A 17,655-nucleotide genomic window follows, 5' to 3' on the forward strand; every position below is an offset into this window, starting at 1 on the left:
CAGGGCCCGGGCTGCGAGAGCTGGCGGAGACTCCATGTAAACGGAAAGCTGCAAATACATTTTGCAGTTAAATGTCACGTTTTAGTCGTTCCTTTTTCCCCCTACGCAATGTTAACTGGATTCCTAGTTGGAGTCTTCAAAGTGAAAAAATAAAATGCTTCATTTAAATCTGAGTTAAGGGCACCATTCTGTGCATAATTAAATGCAGTACAATGAGAATTTGCATTCATTCAGACAGTGAAAGATCATCAATTTATTATGTGGCCTGATGGTAACTTAGCAATTTGCTACAGCACTTTAATGATTTTTCTGTCTGTAACAATTGCGTTTATTAAACATATTAAACTTTAATTAGCTTTAGCAGGTGTTATTCTTCTGCAGTAATCTGGCTCTAAGGAGTTTTATAACTTTTAATATTATGCTTGCCTGCCTTCACTATTTATAGCACAGTTTCAACCGAAAGACATTCCCTTCTTATGTCTGAATTCATTCTGGCAGCCTTTCACTGGGCGTAATGAACTGACTGCAAAGCCTCAACGAGGCGATTTTTCTCAACTGGATCTCTAACAGACGACACGTGCAAAAGGGTCTGTTATTCTTAATTATTCTTAATTAAGTTTTGTATTTATGTTAAACCATTGAAACAATCCACAACAGGAAGATGGTCACATACCTCCAAAAGTATTTTCATGGTGTGATAATCCAACCATGACTGCAGAGGGATTACTATCAAGGGTGAGAGAACTTCCACTATGGCTTCAGTGTGGTTTTTAAAAGCTGGCACAGGCCCCGCTCTGCCTCCCTCCCAGCAGGTGGCACACAGACTGGCATGGCAAGACCAGGTGGTACTGCCAAGGCGAAGATGGCTCTCAGCGCTCTGAACCACACGGCCCACGGGGCTCCATCGCCACCTGAAGGGATGTGTGGAGCCCATTTACCCAGAGTCTGCATCTCATGGCGGCAACATGACCGACACTAACACATGAGCCTGGAGCCAACGGAAACCTCTGCATCTACTCCTGCTTTGATAGCAACGCCCTTTCTTGACCCCACTTTTCGGGGAGAGGGGAGGGTTATTGATTTTTTTGAGTGAAAGAGTTACAGAGTATGGCAGGGAGAAAAAGATCATCCATCCATTCATTCATTCCCCAAATAGCCAGTTGGGCCAGTCTGAAGCCAGAAGCTTCTTCTGGGTCTCCCACATGGGTGCAGAGTCCCAAGGTCTTGGGCCATCCTCCACTGCATTCCCAAAATACTAGCAGGGAACAACAGCCTGTACTCGAACCAATGCCCATATGGGATGCTGGTGCCATAGGTGGAGGATCAGCCTGCTTTGCCACTGAGCTGGCCCCCTCACATGTTTACATTTTTATCTTTAGGTTTAGCAGTGGTGTTGAGACAAAGCCACTGACAGCTCCGTCTCTCACAGTAAGTTGACACTAAAATCTGAGCACATGGCAGAGGCCCTGCAGGGCAGGCACAACAGCACTACCGAGAGCCAGCACCCCGAGCTCCCACTCAGCAAGTCTGCACGGGACCTCAAAACGCCCATTTCCCTCATCAAAGAGAGGGAGAGACCTTTCTTCCTCTGTCAGGGCTGGACCAGGCTTTAGTCAGGAGCCAGGTCTCCCAGGCAGTCGGGCCATCACATACTGCTCTCCTACATGCATCAGTGGGGACAAAATTCACGGCGGAATTCCAACAGGGGATGCTGGCACTGCATGTGGTGCTTTAACCTACGCTTACTTATTTATTTTCGTCTGGCCTGAAAGGCAGAGATAGGTGTGAGAGAAGGGTGATGGTGTGAAAGACGTTCGCTCCCAACTGCCTGCAACACACAGGGTCTGACCAGGCCAAGTTCAGGGGCTCAGCATCCTCCATCAGAGTGGGAAGGACTGAAGCAGCGAGCCATCACCTGCCGCCTCCCAGGGCACACAGCAGGGGGAATCCGGAATCCGAAGGGGAGCAGCCACACCTCGAGCAGGCACTGTGTGAGAGGCACAGGCGATGCGAGCGCTGTCTTACTCGCTGTGCCAAGCTTGTGCCCAAACTCAGGCCCGCTTTCGACAAGGTGAGCACCGAAAAGAGCCTAAGATGCATGACGGAGTTCCCTCAGAGTCCATCCAAATGGGGGGGTTTCTTCAAAGATAATTATAGTCATAGTTCAACTACCTGGGAATATGAATACAACACCACCAAAAAAACCAGCGCTCAGATACACACATAACAACTGGTACTCGTACGTCTCTGAAAACAAGTAATGCTATTTGATTATTTACTGTCCTTGCTAGTTACAATTTGTTTTTCAAAGTAAATGGTATGAAACTGTGTACCTTAAATCCCAAGAGGGGGGGTCGAGAGCAACTTGTCACAAACTTGAGCAACTTGCGCTTTTCTTCATCAGTGAAACCTTCTACGACCCTCCAGAAGAGTTTAATGACAGGATGATCGGCGGAGTACCCTCCTAGGAAAACCAAACACACGTCACCCAACACAACTGCAAAGCCAGAGCTCTCCTTCTAAACTGTTTACTTCTTCATTTCATTTTCAGAGCTCGTGAAGATGCCAGGGCGTAAGCTCTACTCACACGTTTCCTGACAGCTGTCACGGACAGCGGTGCTGGTGGCTCAAAGCCAATTCTAAAGAAACAGCGCCCTTCCCGATTCCACAGCAGGGACACTCCCAAGTTACAGCAGATACACTGCGAAGAAGGCTGACTCTTTGATATATACTAGCATTTAGGAATTAACAATTACTTATCAGACCCCTAATTAAACCCAGGATTCATATACGGTCACACACCTAAAAAAAATAGCATATTTGGGGATTTTATTTTGAATAAATCCATTTTGCCAGTACATGATCTTAATGCGTACCTTAATCATCTCTCCTTTAGATAATAAGGAATAGATCATGGTGAGCAACCATCCCAGCATCTGATTAGACCAGTTTTTAAAATGTAGTATCAGCTACTTAAAGCTTTTAATCTAGTTAAGTGCTTCCTAAAACTAAAATAATTGCTACATATTGTTCCCTCATTGTCAATACACTACAGAAAGAACATCAATAAAATATCTTAAGTGTACTAATTGACACAAAAATGAATATGATAATATTTTAAACCTGTTTACTGGAATAGCTGAGACCATTACAGGTACAAGCTTTCAGTGCAGACAGAGTAATGCAAACAGCGCATGACAATTTCTTGGCAAAGGGAAGGGTAGACTGATTTCATTTTCTGAAACGTATGACTTGATGGTGGGGACAATGTGACCTTAGGTATTATTTGCCATTATATAAAGAATTCAAATTTAGAGAGCGATATAAATAAACAAATACCTACGTGTGTGTTTATAAACGCTGAGAGGAGATTTTTGGGCACATTTAGTCAACAGAACGGAGGAATGGGGTAGGTCTTTCTTTGTTCCTTTAACAATCACTTACACAGAAAGGCTGCGTAGCAGTGAAGGAGAGACAGGCTGGCTGGGAGGGAGGGGCCAGGGCAGAGACACAGACAGAAACTTTCATCCACTGGCTCATCCACAACACGGCCAGAAGGGCCCGGTGTGGGTCAGGGGCCTTAGCCTGTGAGCTGGTACCATCCAGGACCTCCAAGGCACATTAGCAGGAAGCTGGACTGGAAGCAGAGGCAGGCAGCCCAACATCGGATGCAGCCCTCCCAAGTGGCAGTCTAAGCTGCTGTGTTGGGATGTCCACTCCTTTTTGATCATGGTTAAAATACAGAACATAGGGCCTGGCGCAATAGCGTAGTGGTTAAAGTCCTCGCCTTGCACGTGCCAGGATCCCATATGGTCGCCGGTTCTAATCTCCGCGGCCCTGCTTCTCATCCAGCTCCCTACTTGTGGCCTGGAAAAGCAGTCGAGGACGGCCCAAAGCCTTGGGACCCTGCACCCATGTGGGAGACATGGAAGAGCTCCTGGCTCCTGGCTTCAGATCAGCTCAGCTCCAGCTGTTGCAGCCGTTTGGGGGGGGGGGGTGAATCATTGGATGGAAGATCTTCCTGTCTCTCCTCCTCTCTGTATATCTGACTTTCCAATAAAAATAAATCTTTAAAAAAAATACAGAATATAAAAGTTGCCATTCAAACTATTTTAAAATGTACAGTTCAGTGATGTTAATTGCATTTACATTGCTGTTTATTTGTTTATTTTTTAATTGGAAAGTCAGATACACAGACAGGAAGGTCTTTTGTCTGTTGATTTATTCTCCAAGTGGCTGCAATGGCTGGAGCTGCGCCTATCTGAAGCCAGGAGCTCAGAGCTTCTGGGTCTCCCACACGGGTGCAGGATCCTAAGGCTTTGGGCTGTGCTTGACTGCTTTCCCAGGTCACAGCAGGGAGCTGGCTGGGAAATGGGGTCACCAGCATTAGAACCAGTGCCCATATGGGATCCTGACGCATGCAAGGCAAGGACTTTAGCTGCTAGGCTATAGTGTTGGGCTCTACATTGCTGTTTAATCGCTACTATAAATGCCCAAGCAGAACCGTTTCATTATCCCAAAAATAACTCTTGTACCCATTAAGAAGTAATTCCCCATTTCTCCCCTTTCCAGCCTCCAGTAACTTCTAACCTACTCGGTCTACGAATCTGCCAACTTGAGGTACTTAATCTAACATTTGTCCCTTTAGGTCTCCCTTCATTTAGCATGTTTTCAAGATAAACCATTGTTGTAACAAGTATTAGAACCTCTTCTTTTTATGATTTTGTATTGTGTGTCTACAACTGTGTATTCATTCCTAGCCGGTGGTCATAGTTAATAGCGCTGCCATAAACAGTGGTGCTGTCACAGGTGCACAATACAAACTTGGAGTACCTGCTTCATTTTCCTTAGGTAATTACTTAGGATGGCTGAATTATAGAGCAAGTCTAAGTCCAGCTTTCTAAGGAAATACCAAAGTATTCCCCATAGCAGCTATCATTCTTCTGCCTACAGGCAGCGGACTGCATGGGCTCAATTTCTCTACATTTCTCCAACACTTGCTGCTTTCTTCTGCTTCGGCATATTGTTTTATTATAGCTACGTGAACTGAAAATACAGCCTAGCATGTAAGCTGCCTGTGTCCCATCCTAGAGCGCTCGTGCCCCATGCCCGACTCTGTAAGCTGCCTGTGTCCCATGTCTGACTCTGGTTCTAGATTTTTTTGGGGACAAACCCTGGCAGACAGCAGTGACTGCTCAGCGAACTGTGTTCCTGCTGTCCATAAGGACACCTGAATTCCCGGCTGCCGACTTTGGCCCCAGGTCAGCCCCAGCCACTGCAGGTTTCTGATGACTGAATGAGAGGTTAGAAGCTCTGTCTCTCAAAGCAGTAGTCAATCTCTTCATAAACGTGCAGCGGGTTCTCAGTGCGGCTTTGACCTTGATGGCGTGTGACGCTGAGCATCTTTGGTGTTGTGTAAATTCAAGTCCTTTCACCATTTTCAAATCAGGTTCTATTTTTTTTTTAATTAAGTTCTAGAATTTATGTATTCTGAGTAATTGACTTTTCAAAAATGGTATTTATTTTTATTTATTTGAAAGGTAAGAGTTACCGACAGAGGAGACAGAGGGAGAAATCTCCCATTTGTTGGTTCACTCCCCAAATGTCTAAAATGGCAAGGGCTGTGCCGAGTTGAAAGCCAGGAGCCAAGGGCTTCTTCTCAGTCTCTCTTATAGGTCCAGAGGCCCAAACCCTCGGGCCACCCTCTGCTGTTTTCCCAGGAGCATTAACGGAGAGCTGGATCAGTAGGGTAGCTGCTGGGACTTGAACCAGTGCCTATACTGGAGGCTGGGAACTGCAGGCAGCAACCAGATGCACGTTAGAGAGGTAATTTGCAAAAGTGTGCTCCTGTTCTGTAGAATGTCTCCATTCTGCTGACTCTGCAAGAATCTGCTTCCGGGATGCACATTCAGCCTACTGCTTGAAACGATGCATGGAACACCTGCATCTCCAACAGACTCTTTTGAGCTTAAATGCCAGCTCCGCTCCTGAATCCTGCTTCCTGCTAACGTGTGCCCCTGCCCGCAAGGAATTAATATGATGGCTCAAGTGGTCAGTCCTGCTATCCACAGGGTAGATCTGGAGCGAATGCCTGGCTGCAGCTAGGACCCGGCCCAGCGCTGGACGAGTCCTGCTACCCACAGAGGGGATCTGGAGTGAGTGCCCGGCTGCAGCTAGGACCCAGCCCAGCTCTGGACGAGTCCTGCTACCCACAGAGGGGATCTGGAGCGAATGCCTGGCTGCAGCTAGGACCCGGCCCAACGCTGGACGAGTCCTGCTACCCACAGAGGGGATCTGGGGCGAGTGCCTGGCTGCAGCTAGGACCCGGCCCAGCGCTGGCAACCGAAGTCATCTGGAGAGTGAATCAGCAGACGTGAGTTTTCTCTCTTTCTCAAAAATGAATGACTAAAAACGAAACAAAAATGTTCCAGAACTGTACGTCTTTAAGATCTATGCATTTTCCCCCTCCGAGTTCTGTACCTTAAGCTCTCGGATCCATTTTCAGTTATTTTTGCATATTTAGAGGGATATAGCTTCATTCTCAGCAAAATGTTCTACATCCATGTTATTCCACAGCTGCAGACTCTTCCAAGGAGGCGCTGACTGACATTCCCACCAGTCAAGAGGGTTCCACCTCCACAGACTCATGAACCTTCGCAACTGAACCTGTTCAAAACTGCCGTTCTAGTGGGGGTGCAGCGGCACCTCACGTGGAGTTCATTCGGACAAATGGTGTAACTCATTTCTTCATACAGTTACTGACAACTTACCTGTGTTTAAATGTTTTTAAAACTTATTTGAAATGAAAAGCTAGAGGGAGAAGAGAGAACAAATCTTCAATGTGAAGGCGGAATGGCCCCAACAGCTGGGGCTGAGCCAGGTTGCAGTCGGGAGTCTGGCCAGTAAGTGCACAGGCCCAGCACGCGGGCCACCTTCCACTGCCTCCCCAGGTGCATCTGCAGCAAGTTGGAACTGGAAGTGCAGCAGCTGGGCATCAAACTGGTGCCCATGAGCTAACAGTGCTAGGTAGAGGTTTAACTTGCAGTGCCAGTGCCAGCCCCTATACACTGTCTTAAGTGAAAATATCTTTTTAATTTCTTTTCACCATTAAAAATATTTCTTTATCTATTTATTATAAAGTCAGATATATAGAGAGAGGAGAAACAGAGAGAAAAGGTCTTCCATCTGCTGGTTCACTTCCCAAGTAGCCACAAATGGCTGGAGCTGAGCTGATCCAAAGCGAGGAGCCAGGAGCTTCTTCTGAGTCTCCCGCATGGGGACAGGGTCCTAAGCCTTTGGGCCACCCTCAACTGGTTTCTCAGGCCACAAGTAGGGAGCTAGAAGGGAAGTGGAGTAGCCAGGATCTCGATGACAGGAACTGGTACCCATATGGGATCTCGATGCATGCAAGGTAAGGATTTTAGTCACCAGGCTACCGCACCAGGCTCTCCGTCACATTTTCTTTTCTTCTTCTTTTTTCTTTTTTAAAGATTTATTTTATTTTTATTGGAAAGGCAGAGAGGAGAGACAGAGAGGAAGATCTTCTGAACGATGATTCCTTCCCAAGTGAGCGCAACGGCCGATGCTATGCCAATCCCAAGCCAGGAGCCTCTTCCAGGTCTCCCACGCGGGTGCAGGGTCCCAACGCCTTGGGCCGTCCTTGACTGCTTTCCCGGGCCACAGGCAGGGAGCTGGATGGGAAGCGGGCTGCCGGGATTAGAACCGGCGCCCATATGGGATCCCGGGCGTGCAAGGCGAGGACCTTAACCACTGCACCACCGCGCCGGGCCCCGTTCTTCACATTTTCTAACTGGACTGTGTTACTGTTGAATTTGAAGACTTCTCCATATACTGTGGATGCAACTGGATTATCAGCTAAATGGCTTGCATGCATTTTCTTCCACATGTAGGCCATCTCTTCATTTCTAAAAGTGTCCTTTCAAAATCAAACGCTTTTAAAATTTGAGAAATCAGACTTTTTAAATTTCTGTTTTGAATCATGCTTCTGATGCCTCAATGAAAAATTCTGACTAATTCAAAGTCAAGAAAAGTATCTGTTGAATGTTCCATGTTTTCTAGTTTTAGTTCTGATCCATTTTGTATTAATTCTGGGGTTTAATGTGAAATAAAAATAAGTAGATCTTAAGTAGACATTGTTGCAGCACTACTGAATTTGTTTTTGAACCTTTGATCACACACCTACACACTTGCTTTTTGAGCTCCTGATTCTATTTCTATGGATCAACACGCTCATTCTGGTGCCAGCGTCGTGCTGCCTTGATCACTGTGGTTGTACAGTAACTTCACGTCAGCGTGTTAAGTCCTTCCACTCGGTTCTTTCACAGTGCTGGCTGGCTCTCCTGCATCCCGTTTCTCAATACACCTTGCTGACTGTTACTAGAGATCTTGCTAGGATTCTGATTGGGATGGCATTGAACTTACATCAATCTAGAGAAATTGTTTCGATGATACTGAGCCCCCAAACCATGAAAATCGATAGCTTCTTTCGTCTTTGCCAGGATGAAGAAGTTCCTTCTGGTTGTTTTGGTTCTGAGCATTCTCACCCTTAAATGGATGTGGGCTGCCACCCGTGGATGCCCCCCACTTATCTACTGAGAGGTCCTGAACGTGGGCTCTGTGTGTGGGATATACTATCAGTGCAGTACATCACGTTACACGGATTTTCAGATGTCAAACCACGCATGGTTCACTAGGGGGCTTAGCCTACTACGTGAGATGCCCACATTTCACACTGCAGCCCTGGCCGCATCTCAGATATCCCACTTCTGGTTCCACTGTCTGTCAGCGCACGCGGGAGGCAAGGGAACACAGCAGGAGTGCTCAGGTCTCCGACACCTACACGGGAGAGGTGAGGAGGTTTCTGCAAAGGGAGCACCCCTTTCCTTCCTTTCTCTCCCTCTCTCATAAAAATTAGTTTTGCTGTCCTCAACTGCTTACCCAGGCCACAAGAAGGGAGCTGGATGGGAAGCAGGGCTGCCGCGATTAGAACCGGTGCCATATGGGATCCTGGAGCATTCAAGGCGAGGACTTTAACCACTATGCTATCACGCCGGGCCCATGATTTATTTATTTATTTATCTTATTGTAAAGTCAGATATACAGAGAGGAGGAGAGATAGAGGAAGATCTTCCATCTGATGATTCACTCCCCATGTGACTGCAACAGCTGGTGCTGTGTTGATCCTAAGCCAGGAGCCAGGAGCCAGGAGCCTCTTCCAGGTCTCCCATGCAGGTGCTGGATCCCAGTACCTTGGGCCAGTTGCTTTCCCAGGCCACAGGCAGGGAGCTGGATGGGAAGTGGAGCAGTCCGGATTAGAACCAGCATCCATATGGGATCCCGGCGTGGTCAAGGCGAGGAGTTTTAGCCGCTACGCCACCGTGCCGAGCCCCAGAAAAGTTAATTTTAAATAACCTATTTTATATGCTGCTGGGTTCAGTTTGCTAATTCTTCGTTGAGAATCTTTATACCGATGTTCCTAAGGGACAATCAGTAGTACTTCATTATTGTTCATACTAGTTTCACTTGTCTTTGATATCAGACTGCTGCTGACCTCCGAGGAGAGGCTTGTGCGTCTCCTCAGCCAGCTCTATCTGCAAATGAATGGCGGGGCACCAGTTCAAGTCCCCTTAGTCCACTTATGCTCCAGCCTGCGTGAGGCACCCGAGAAGCAGTGGCTGACAGCCCCGGCACGCGAGCTCTGTCACCACGCAGGAACATGGATGCAGCCACGGCGCTTGGTCTGAGCCGGGCCCCGCCCCACTGTGGTCATCTGCCACAGCACCAGAGCTAAGACTCAACCTACAGACAGCCTGAGGAGTAGCCGTGCACATAATAAAAAAATAGGAATTTAAGGGTCACAATTTCAAATTATTTTTGATATGCCTATTTAAAAATCTGTAGATTTCTATAAATGAGGAAAGGTTAAAAATATACCTTCAATTTTGTTCAAGACATATGCTACTATTCATACACTTTAAAAAGTAATTGAAGGGTAGATGTTGTGGCACAGCAAATTAGGCTGGTGCTTTCGATGCCCAAGTAACCCCCAAGAGGGCCAGTGTGAGTCTTGGCTACCGTGTCTCCGAGGGCTGAAGTGACTGGGTGCTGCCTCCCACCTTAGAGACCTGGAGACGTTTCCAGCTCCTGGGGGTAGCTGGGCTCAATCCTGGCTGTTATAGACATTTGGGGAATAAACCAGCGGACTGAAGAGTGCTTTCTAACTTTTGTGTGATTCTACTGGTGAAAAATAGATGTCACACACAGGAGCACATACAAAATCACAAGTTACAGTGTAAGGTTAAGCAGATCAGGCACAACTGCTAGGTGCATTCTGGCATCCCATACGAAGCTGGTTCCAGTACTGGCGGCTCCACTTTCCACTCAGCCCACCCCCAGCCAGGTACACTACGCTTTTTGAACCACGAAAATTACCTAAACAAAAAAATAACATTAAAATAATGGCTCAGGCCTGGCGCCGTGGCCTAGCAGCTATAAGTCCTCGCCTTGAACATGCTGGGATCCCATACGGGTGCAGGTTCTAATCATGGCCATTCCACTTCCCATCCAGCTCCCTGCCTGTAGCCTGGGAAAGCAGTCGGCCCAAGGTACTGGGATCCAGCACCCACATGGGAGACCTGGAAGAGGTTCCTGGCTCCTGGCTTAGGATCAGCGCAGCACCAGCTGTTGCAGTTACTTGGGGAGTGAATCATTGGACGGATGGAGGTTCTTCCTCTCTGTCTCTCCTCCTCTGTATATATCTGACTTTCCAATATAAATAAATAAATAAATCTTGGGAAAAAAAAAAAAAAGTAATGGTTCAATTGGCTAATCCTTCCCCTTAAGTGTCAGGTTCCCATGCAGTCCTAAGCACTTCTCAATTCAGCTTCCTGCTTGGGGCCTGGGAAAGCAGCAGGGGATGGTCCAAAGTTTTGGGACCCTGCACCTGCGTGGGAGACCTGGAAGCAGCTCCTGGCTCCTGGCTCCAGTTCAGTTCAGCCTCAGCCATTGTGGCCATTTGGGGAGTGAGTCAGTAGACAGAAGATCTTTCTGCTGCTCATTCTCTGTGTAAATCTACCTTTCAGATAAAAATAAACCTTTCAAAAAAAAAAAAGGGTATCCTGCAAATATGGCCATTTATAACAATTTCAGGAAACTAACTAAGTGATGATAACATACCTGAGTAATTGGTGAAAGACTTTAGGTCCTCCAGACTTATGGGAACTTGTGCACCAGAAATTAACACCTGAAAAAAAAAAAAGTTCAAACTATAAAATCTGAGGTGGACTGTGACAAAGTGCTTTCCTCTCCTGTGATCAAACACGCATAATGAAATATCCGGCACCTGAATTTCCTGCTGATCAAACATGCGGAGCCACTCCAGACTGACGACGTTGGCCAGACCCTGGCGGAAGGCCAGGCAGTGGGGGCGGATCTGCTTGTTGAGCCTGTAGTCTGCCACCAGGTGGATGTAGGCGATGCGGTTGGCACTGGTGACAGGGATATCCTTCCCGCCAAATTTGAGCTCCACCACCTGTGAGTGTGAGACAGAGGCTCTCAAAGTTCTCCCCAACGACTCCGGGGCCAGGGCCCAGCAAGGAAAGGACAGGCATCCAGACAGAACACAGGAGGCTGATACACGCCGTCACAGGCAGATCCCGAGGCCACCACCCAACCCTAAGGCAATCGTGAGCATCATAGTCGAAAAAAATTAGATGCCACAAGGGGTAAAGAGAGGAACCCCAGCCCTGGGGATAATATAACCCATGGAATTAAGGCTATAGCTCAAAAGCTGTAGTTCACCCCACTTCCTCTTGCCACTGAAGAAAGGACATCCTCCCGTCTACTTTTCACATGAACAGGAGCAAATTCCTTCCCTTCTGACTGATGAGACTGATGAGTTCAGCCTTCCTCTGGCTGGCCACTTGAGTTAGCCTAGCTTTTCACTGCATCTCCTCCCTGGTACATTGACTACTTAGAGCCTAGCAGCCTGACCCTAACTCTGAGATAGAACCCCCAAAATGTAAAGGCATCCATTAGCCCAAGCTGCCTATATTCTTTCAAAATGAATTCTCTACGGTAAGGGAGTAATGCTACTAGCTCAACAAGGTTCCAATCACTCCAATCCAGAAGCCACTGCCTCTCCAAAAGACAGCCTTGTTTGCTAATACTGACCAGAGGGCGTTTGTTTGGGGAAATTCCAGGACCGGGACAGAAAGCAACACTTCCACATAATTGTCCCAGACCAACTGATGTCCATCTGGACAACACGAATTCCTTAAGTGAGGCAACACTGATCAATCGCAGGGGCTGGGCACGTGTCTCAGCCCCAATTACAACTGTAAGAATCCTCACCGTTAATATCTCCAGGGGTCAGGAATTAAGCAACAGCTGCCCAGCTCCTTGTTCTGCACTTTACAACAAAAAAAGTTTTCTTCTACCACCCCATTATCAGTGACTGACTTTCTACATGTTGAGTGAGTACCCAATTCAGAGGTTTTCTAAAAACTCCTTCAACTAGTTTGGGTGGTTGCTTGGCACCAATTTTATAACAGTTAAAACAAATACTTTTGTCTTTGCATTTCTACAATGTAATCATCAAAGCATTTTAATTAAGATTTAAATAACAATGAAAGAGAACTCGTCAGTTAATTTCATACACACATATTAACATTCTAATGGTAACACAGCCAGTACAATTCATAGGTCAAAAAACAAAAGAAGTGAGGGTGAGGACCCAAACCTGTCCCTAAGCAACAGTAGTGTGTAATGAGACAAGCCCCACAGTGTGTGGATTCCAGCTGTTCCTTTCTCCCTTCAGTACAAAGCTACAGAACAGTCATGTTGTCCCTACAACTTCTTTCCTTAGCAATAAAATGGGTAGACAAGTGCTTTGTCTACCTTGGAAATGCCGATTAAGTGAATTTATACATACCAAACTGACCAGTGAAACACTGTAACTTAGAAAATACCCTAATTTTCTACTTACTATTACTTAAAGGGAAATGCGAAATATACCGGAGAAGTGACGGCCCAGCCAGTTGAGCTGCTGCCTGCAATACTGGCGTCCCTTATCACTAGTTACTCCATTTGCGATTCCACTCCCCACAGGTGCGCCTGGAGAAGCACCAGAGAAGCCCCGACACACATGTGGGCCCAGATGCGGCTTCAGGTTCCTGGCTTCGGCCTAGACCAGGCCAAACACAATCATTTGGGAAGTGAACCAGGAGCTTTAAGATCGCTACGTCTCTCTAACTCTGCCTTTCAAGTACGTGAGTAAGACTTAGGACAAAAAATAGACTCAGACTAATTTAACTAAGACACCGCAGGCTGATCATATTTATAAGGAAACCATCACAAGAAGAGAACAACAGGACAAACTGGACTTAGCACAGAGTAAGTGGTGGGAAAGTCTGAGGGAAGAAAGAAATGCTTACATAGTAGAGTACAAAAAAGTAGCCCACATTCTGTGATTTTGCTGTTGACCTTTCAGTCCTTTAGTAGCTGTTACAATCTGAGAACAACAAGACAGTACCTTCCATTCGGGCAATGGCATTTACAGTACAATTTCCTACCATATTACAGAAAAGCCATTTTAACATGTGCTCAAGAGTCTCACTTAAAATATCCCAATCTGACATTACAGGGCATGGGAGTTTCCTAGTTCTTTTTATAAAAGTTAGGTAATTTTCAACTTGGGATGAAATGTATCACATTTGCTTCCCTTAATGGTACACGTTTAAATGAAGATTCAATCATTCTTACTAATTCATTTTCTTAGTTTGGGAACCATCAGGACTAGGAATGGGCTTTCAAATCCATTGTCTTCATTCTGATTAAAAGTTGTGTCCATTACCTTAATTCCTCTGCTTGTACTCAGCTGACAGTCTATCTGTTAACCAAGCCTCCTGGGGTTGGTTATTATATTTCAATATATAAAATACCACCCCTTTCCTCTAAATGGATTAAGGCAGGTAATAAATGAGACGCACTGGTGTGATTTGGAAGACAAAAGGGCCAGCGATCAGTTAAGGGAACTTCAAAGCCTCCAAATTAGCCCATTTAATCAAAACAAACCGATATTTCAAACACACTACTTTCAATTAAAAATCCTCTCTTGAGCTTAAAAATCAAAACAACTAAGTACACTTAAAAAACCACCCCTATGGCAAACAGTGCTAAAGCCTGAGGTTTGTGGGGGCGTATTTAAAAGCCCTTTAACTGCTCAGGAGCAGTTCTCTGCTCATGGGCTGCCGTTTGTGTCACCTCGCAAGGACTGCTGTTCCAGCACCTAGGGTACTCGGCACCTAGTACCCCTTCTGAGACTTCAAGGAAGAGAGGTGGAGGAAGCTGATGTCAAAGTCACACAGCAAAGCAGCAGAACCCGGGATGGGACCAAGGCTTCAAGATTCACGTGCCACCTTTTTTATTTAAAAGAAATATTTATTTGTAAGGCGAGACACAGGAGAGATTTCCATCTGCTGCTTCACGCCCCAAGTAGCCATAATGAATGGAGCTAGGCTGGTGTGAAGCCAGGGGCTCCATCTGGGTCTCCTGCAGGGATGGCGAGGACCTAAGCACTTGGGCCATTTCCCACTGCCTTGCCTGGGACATCAGCAGAAATCTGCACAGAAGTGGAGCAGCCAGTGCCCAGACGGGACACAGGAGCTGCAGTTTAGCCTGCTACATCACAGTGCTAACCCCGAGTGCAATCCTTTCTACATAATAAATGATTATTATTGGGCCCGGCGCGGTGGCCCAAGTGGTTAAAGGTCCTCGCCTTGCACGCCCGGGATCCCATATGGGCGCCGGTTCTAATCCTGGCAGCCCCGCTTCCCTTCCAGCTCCCTGCCCGTGGCCCGGGAAGGCAGTCGAGGACAGTCCAAAGATTTGGGACCCTGCACCCGCGTGGGAGACCCGGAAGAAGCTCCTGGCTTCGGATCGGCATAGTATAGGCCCGTTGCGCTCACTTGGGGAGTGAATCATCGGACGGAAGATCTTCCTCTCTGTCTATCCGCCTTTCCAATAAAAAAATAATAAAAATAAATCTTTAAAAAACAAATAAATAAAAAAAATGATTATTAAGGATTTTCAAACAATTCATGGGAAATATGAATTACTAAGACTCTACTTACAGATTTAAATTTTAGCACCTAAAATTGGTTTTAGTTTTGCTTTTCACAGACTTAAAGAATTTTTAAAAAGATTTATTTAGCTATTTGAAAAGCAGAGTTACAATAAGAGACATCTTGGGTTGTCTGGTTTACTGCCCCAATGACTGCAAAGACCAGGCAGGAGACAGAAGACATCTGGTCTCCCACGTGGGAGCAGGGTTCAAACATCTGTGCCATCTTCAGCTACTTGCCCAGGTGCATTAGCAGGGACCTGAATGCGAAGTGGAGCAGCTGGGACCAGGAGTAGTACTCCTATGGGATGCCAGCAGCTCCTGTGCACAACACGAGCCTGTCCATGAACTTGTGTGTCCTTCTTAAGCCCTTAGAACTTTCTTTAAAGTTAGCAGTCCAAAATTCTAAGTTTCTGATGAACAGATCACAACCAACCATACTGATCAGACAAAAGCAGACAATAATTAACATTACTGCCCACAGTGAAATAGCTGCACATTATACTTTATTTACTTCTTTTTATTGCAAAGTCAGATATATATAGAGAGGAGGAGAGACAGAGAGGAAGATCTTCCATCCAAGAATTCACTCCCCAAGTGACTGCAATGGCCAGTGCTGTCCCGATCCGAAGCCAGGAGCCAGGAGCTCTTCCAGGTTTCCCACACAGGTACAGGGTCCCAAGGCTTTGGGTAGTCCTCAACTACTTTCCCAGGCTACAAACAGGGAGTTGGATGGGAAGTGGGGCTGCTAGGATTAAAACCGGTGCCTATACTGGATCCTGTTGCGTTCAAGGCAAGGACTTTTAGCTGCCAGGCCACCACGCTGGGCCCTCTCTTTTCTTTTTTAAAAAAAGATTTATTCACTTTTATAGAGCTGAGCCAATTAGAAGCCAGGAACCTCTTTCCTGATGTCCCAGAAGAATGCAGGGGCCCAAGCACTTAAGCCGTCCTCCTCTGCTTTCCCAGATCAGAGGCAGGGAGTTGGACCAGCAGAAATGGAGTCACTGGGACATAAATGTGTTCACATGGGATGCTCGCATCATAGGCGGAAGATTAGCTTGTCACACCACCGCACCGGCCTCAGCAGTAAATTTCATAATTTTTCTAGTTAGACTCTTAAGTATAATGATCCTTATATATTATCATCTATCAGCTGCTAACCCAGTGGGGATCTCTATGACTAATTGGAACATCCAACTCCACACTCTTGCTTTTTATAGATTCCAGTATTACCGGTGGAGCTTTAATGGAACTCTTGCATATGTGACATGTCACTACTACCATCTATTTCAGGAGGAAAAATGGAAGATTCTCCTGTTAGCAAAGGCCTTGGACAGGTCATAATACTGACTTGTATCTAGTGCTAATTTTACTCCAGTTTAAAATCATGCCACTAGATGGTGCAAGGGGACAGCATCGAGCAACATCTGCTGAAAACGTTCCTGTGACAATTACAAACATTACCATCCAAAAAACATTTCAACTCTGCCTTGTTGAAGCTTCAGTTCTACCACAGAAAAGAGGTTGGGATGAAAGCAGCTAAGGGAGAAGGGAAAGGAGCACAGGACTGAGCTAAGGCCACACTGCAAAAAAGCCTAAGGGGGCATAAGAAAAAGACCCCAGGCTGGTGCAGCAGCCTAGTGGATAAAGTCCTCCCTTTGCATGTGCAAAGATCCCATATGGATGCCGGTTCATATCTCGGCTGCTCCATCTCCCTTCCAGTTGCCCATTTGTGGCCTGGGAAAGCAGAGGAGGATGGGAGACCCAGAAGAAACAGCTCAGCTCTGGCTGCTGCAACCACCTGGGGAGCGAGCCAGGAGATGGGAGATCTCTCCCGTTGTCTCTCCTCTCTGTAAATCTGAGTTTCCAATAAAAATATGTGTGGATTTCAAAAAACAATTTTCTTTTGCACATTCTATTTGCAGTTTCAATAAAATATAACTCCTCTAGTTCGCATTCCTATTTCATGGCCCTGTTAGCATCAATTCTCAGGAAATTGTAGACTATGTAGGTGGAGCAGAATGTACAACGCACGGTGTAACTTTTCCTTCTCTGTGACCAGAATGGAATCCAAACTTGATTCTGAAACAAGTGCCCTTAAAGGCTTGAGAAACAAGATCAAAATTCAAGTTTCAAAGACTATCACCTAAAAACAATATCCAGAAGTTTCAAGTGCTAGCATATAGAAATCTTTGGGTATGCTTTTCGTTTTAGTTTCTGGATACATCACTGTGGCATAAAAACTTATACAGGAATTCTGCAGGCTACAGAGGAAGTTAAAAAAATGTTTAATCTTTAAATTTTCTGGAGAAACTTTCCAGATCATAGCCTAGCAGCGTGAGCAACACTAACGCAATATGATATCACATCTTTCCGAATGCACAGGAGGGAGGCGGCGTGCAGTCACAACACAGGAGGATATGGAGAAGTCCCACTCCCGCACACCGCTGACGGAACATGCGCTGCCGAGGCCTTACACCACAGGATGAGGATTCCTCAGAAAGTTAAACACA

General features: G+C 46.2%; 1 protein-coding gene across 2 annotated transcripts in view; it reads right to left on the reverse strand.

The window, feature by feature from the left end:
• The window catches only part of UBE3C (ubiquitin protein ligase E3C), a 106,013-nt gene that overhangs the window by 5,405 nt on the left and 82,953 nt on the right, over nt 1-17,655 (reverse strand). The window contains exons 20-22 of one of the 2 annotated variants that reach the window (XM_040984369.1): nt 11,363-11,551; nt 11,197-11,263; nt 2,334-2,464 (exon numbers count right to left, since the gene is read on the reverse strand). In XM_040984369.1, the coding sequence (XP_040840303.1) occupies nt 2,334-2,464; nt 11,197-11,263; nt 11,363-11,551 (387 nt within the window). The remainder of the gene's footprint in view (nt 1-2,333; nt 2,465-11,196; nt 11,264-11,362; nt 11,552-17,655) is intronic. The other variant, XM_040984370.1, reaches the window with a different exon arrangement.

This window comes from Ochotona curzoniae, unplaced genomic scaffold (assembly GCF_017591425.1).
Source record: "Ochotona curzoniae isolate NIBS_2020 unplaced genomic scaffold, NIBS_Ocur_1.0 contig_4105, whole genome shotgun sequence".
NCBI lineage: Eukaryota > Metazoa > Chordata > Mammalia > Lagomorpha > Ochotonidae > Ochotona > Ochotona curzoniae.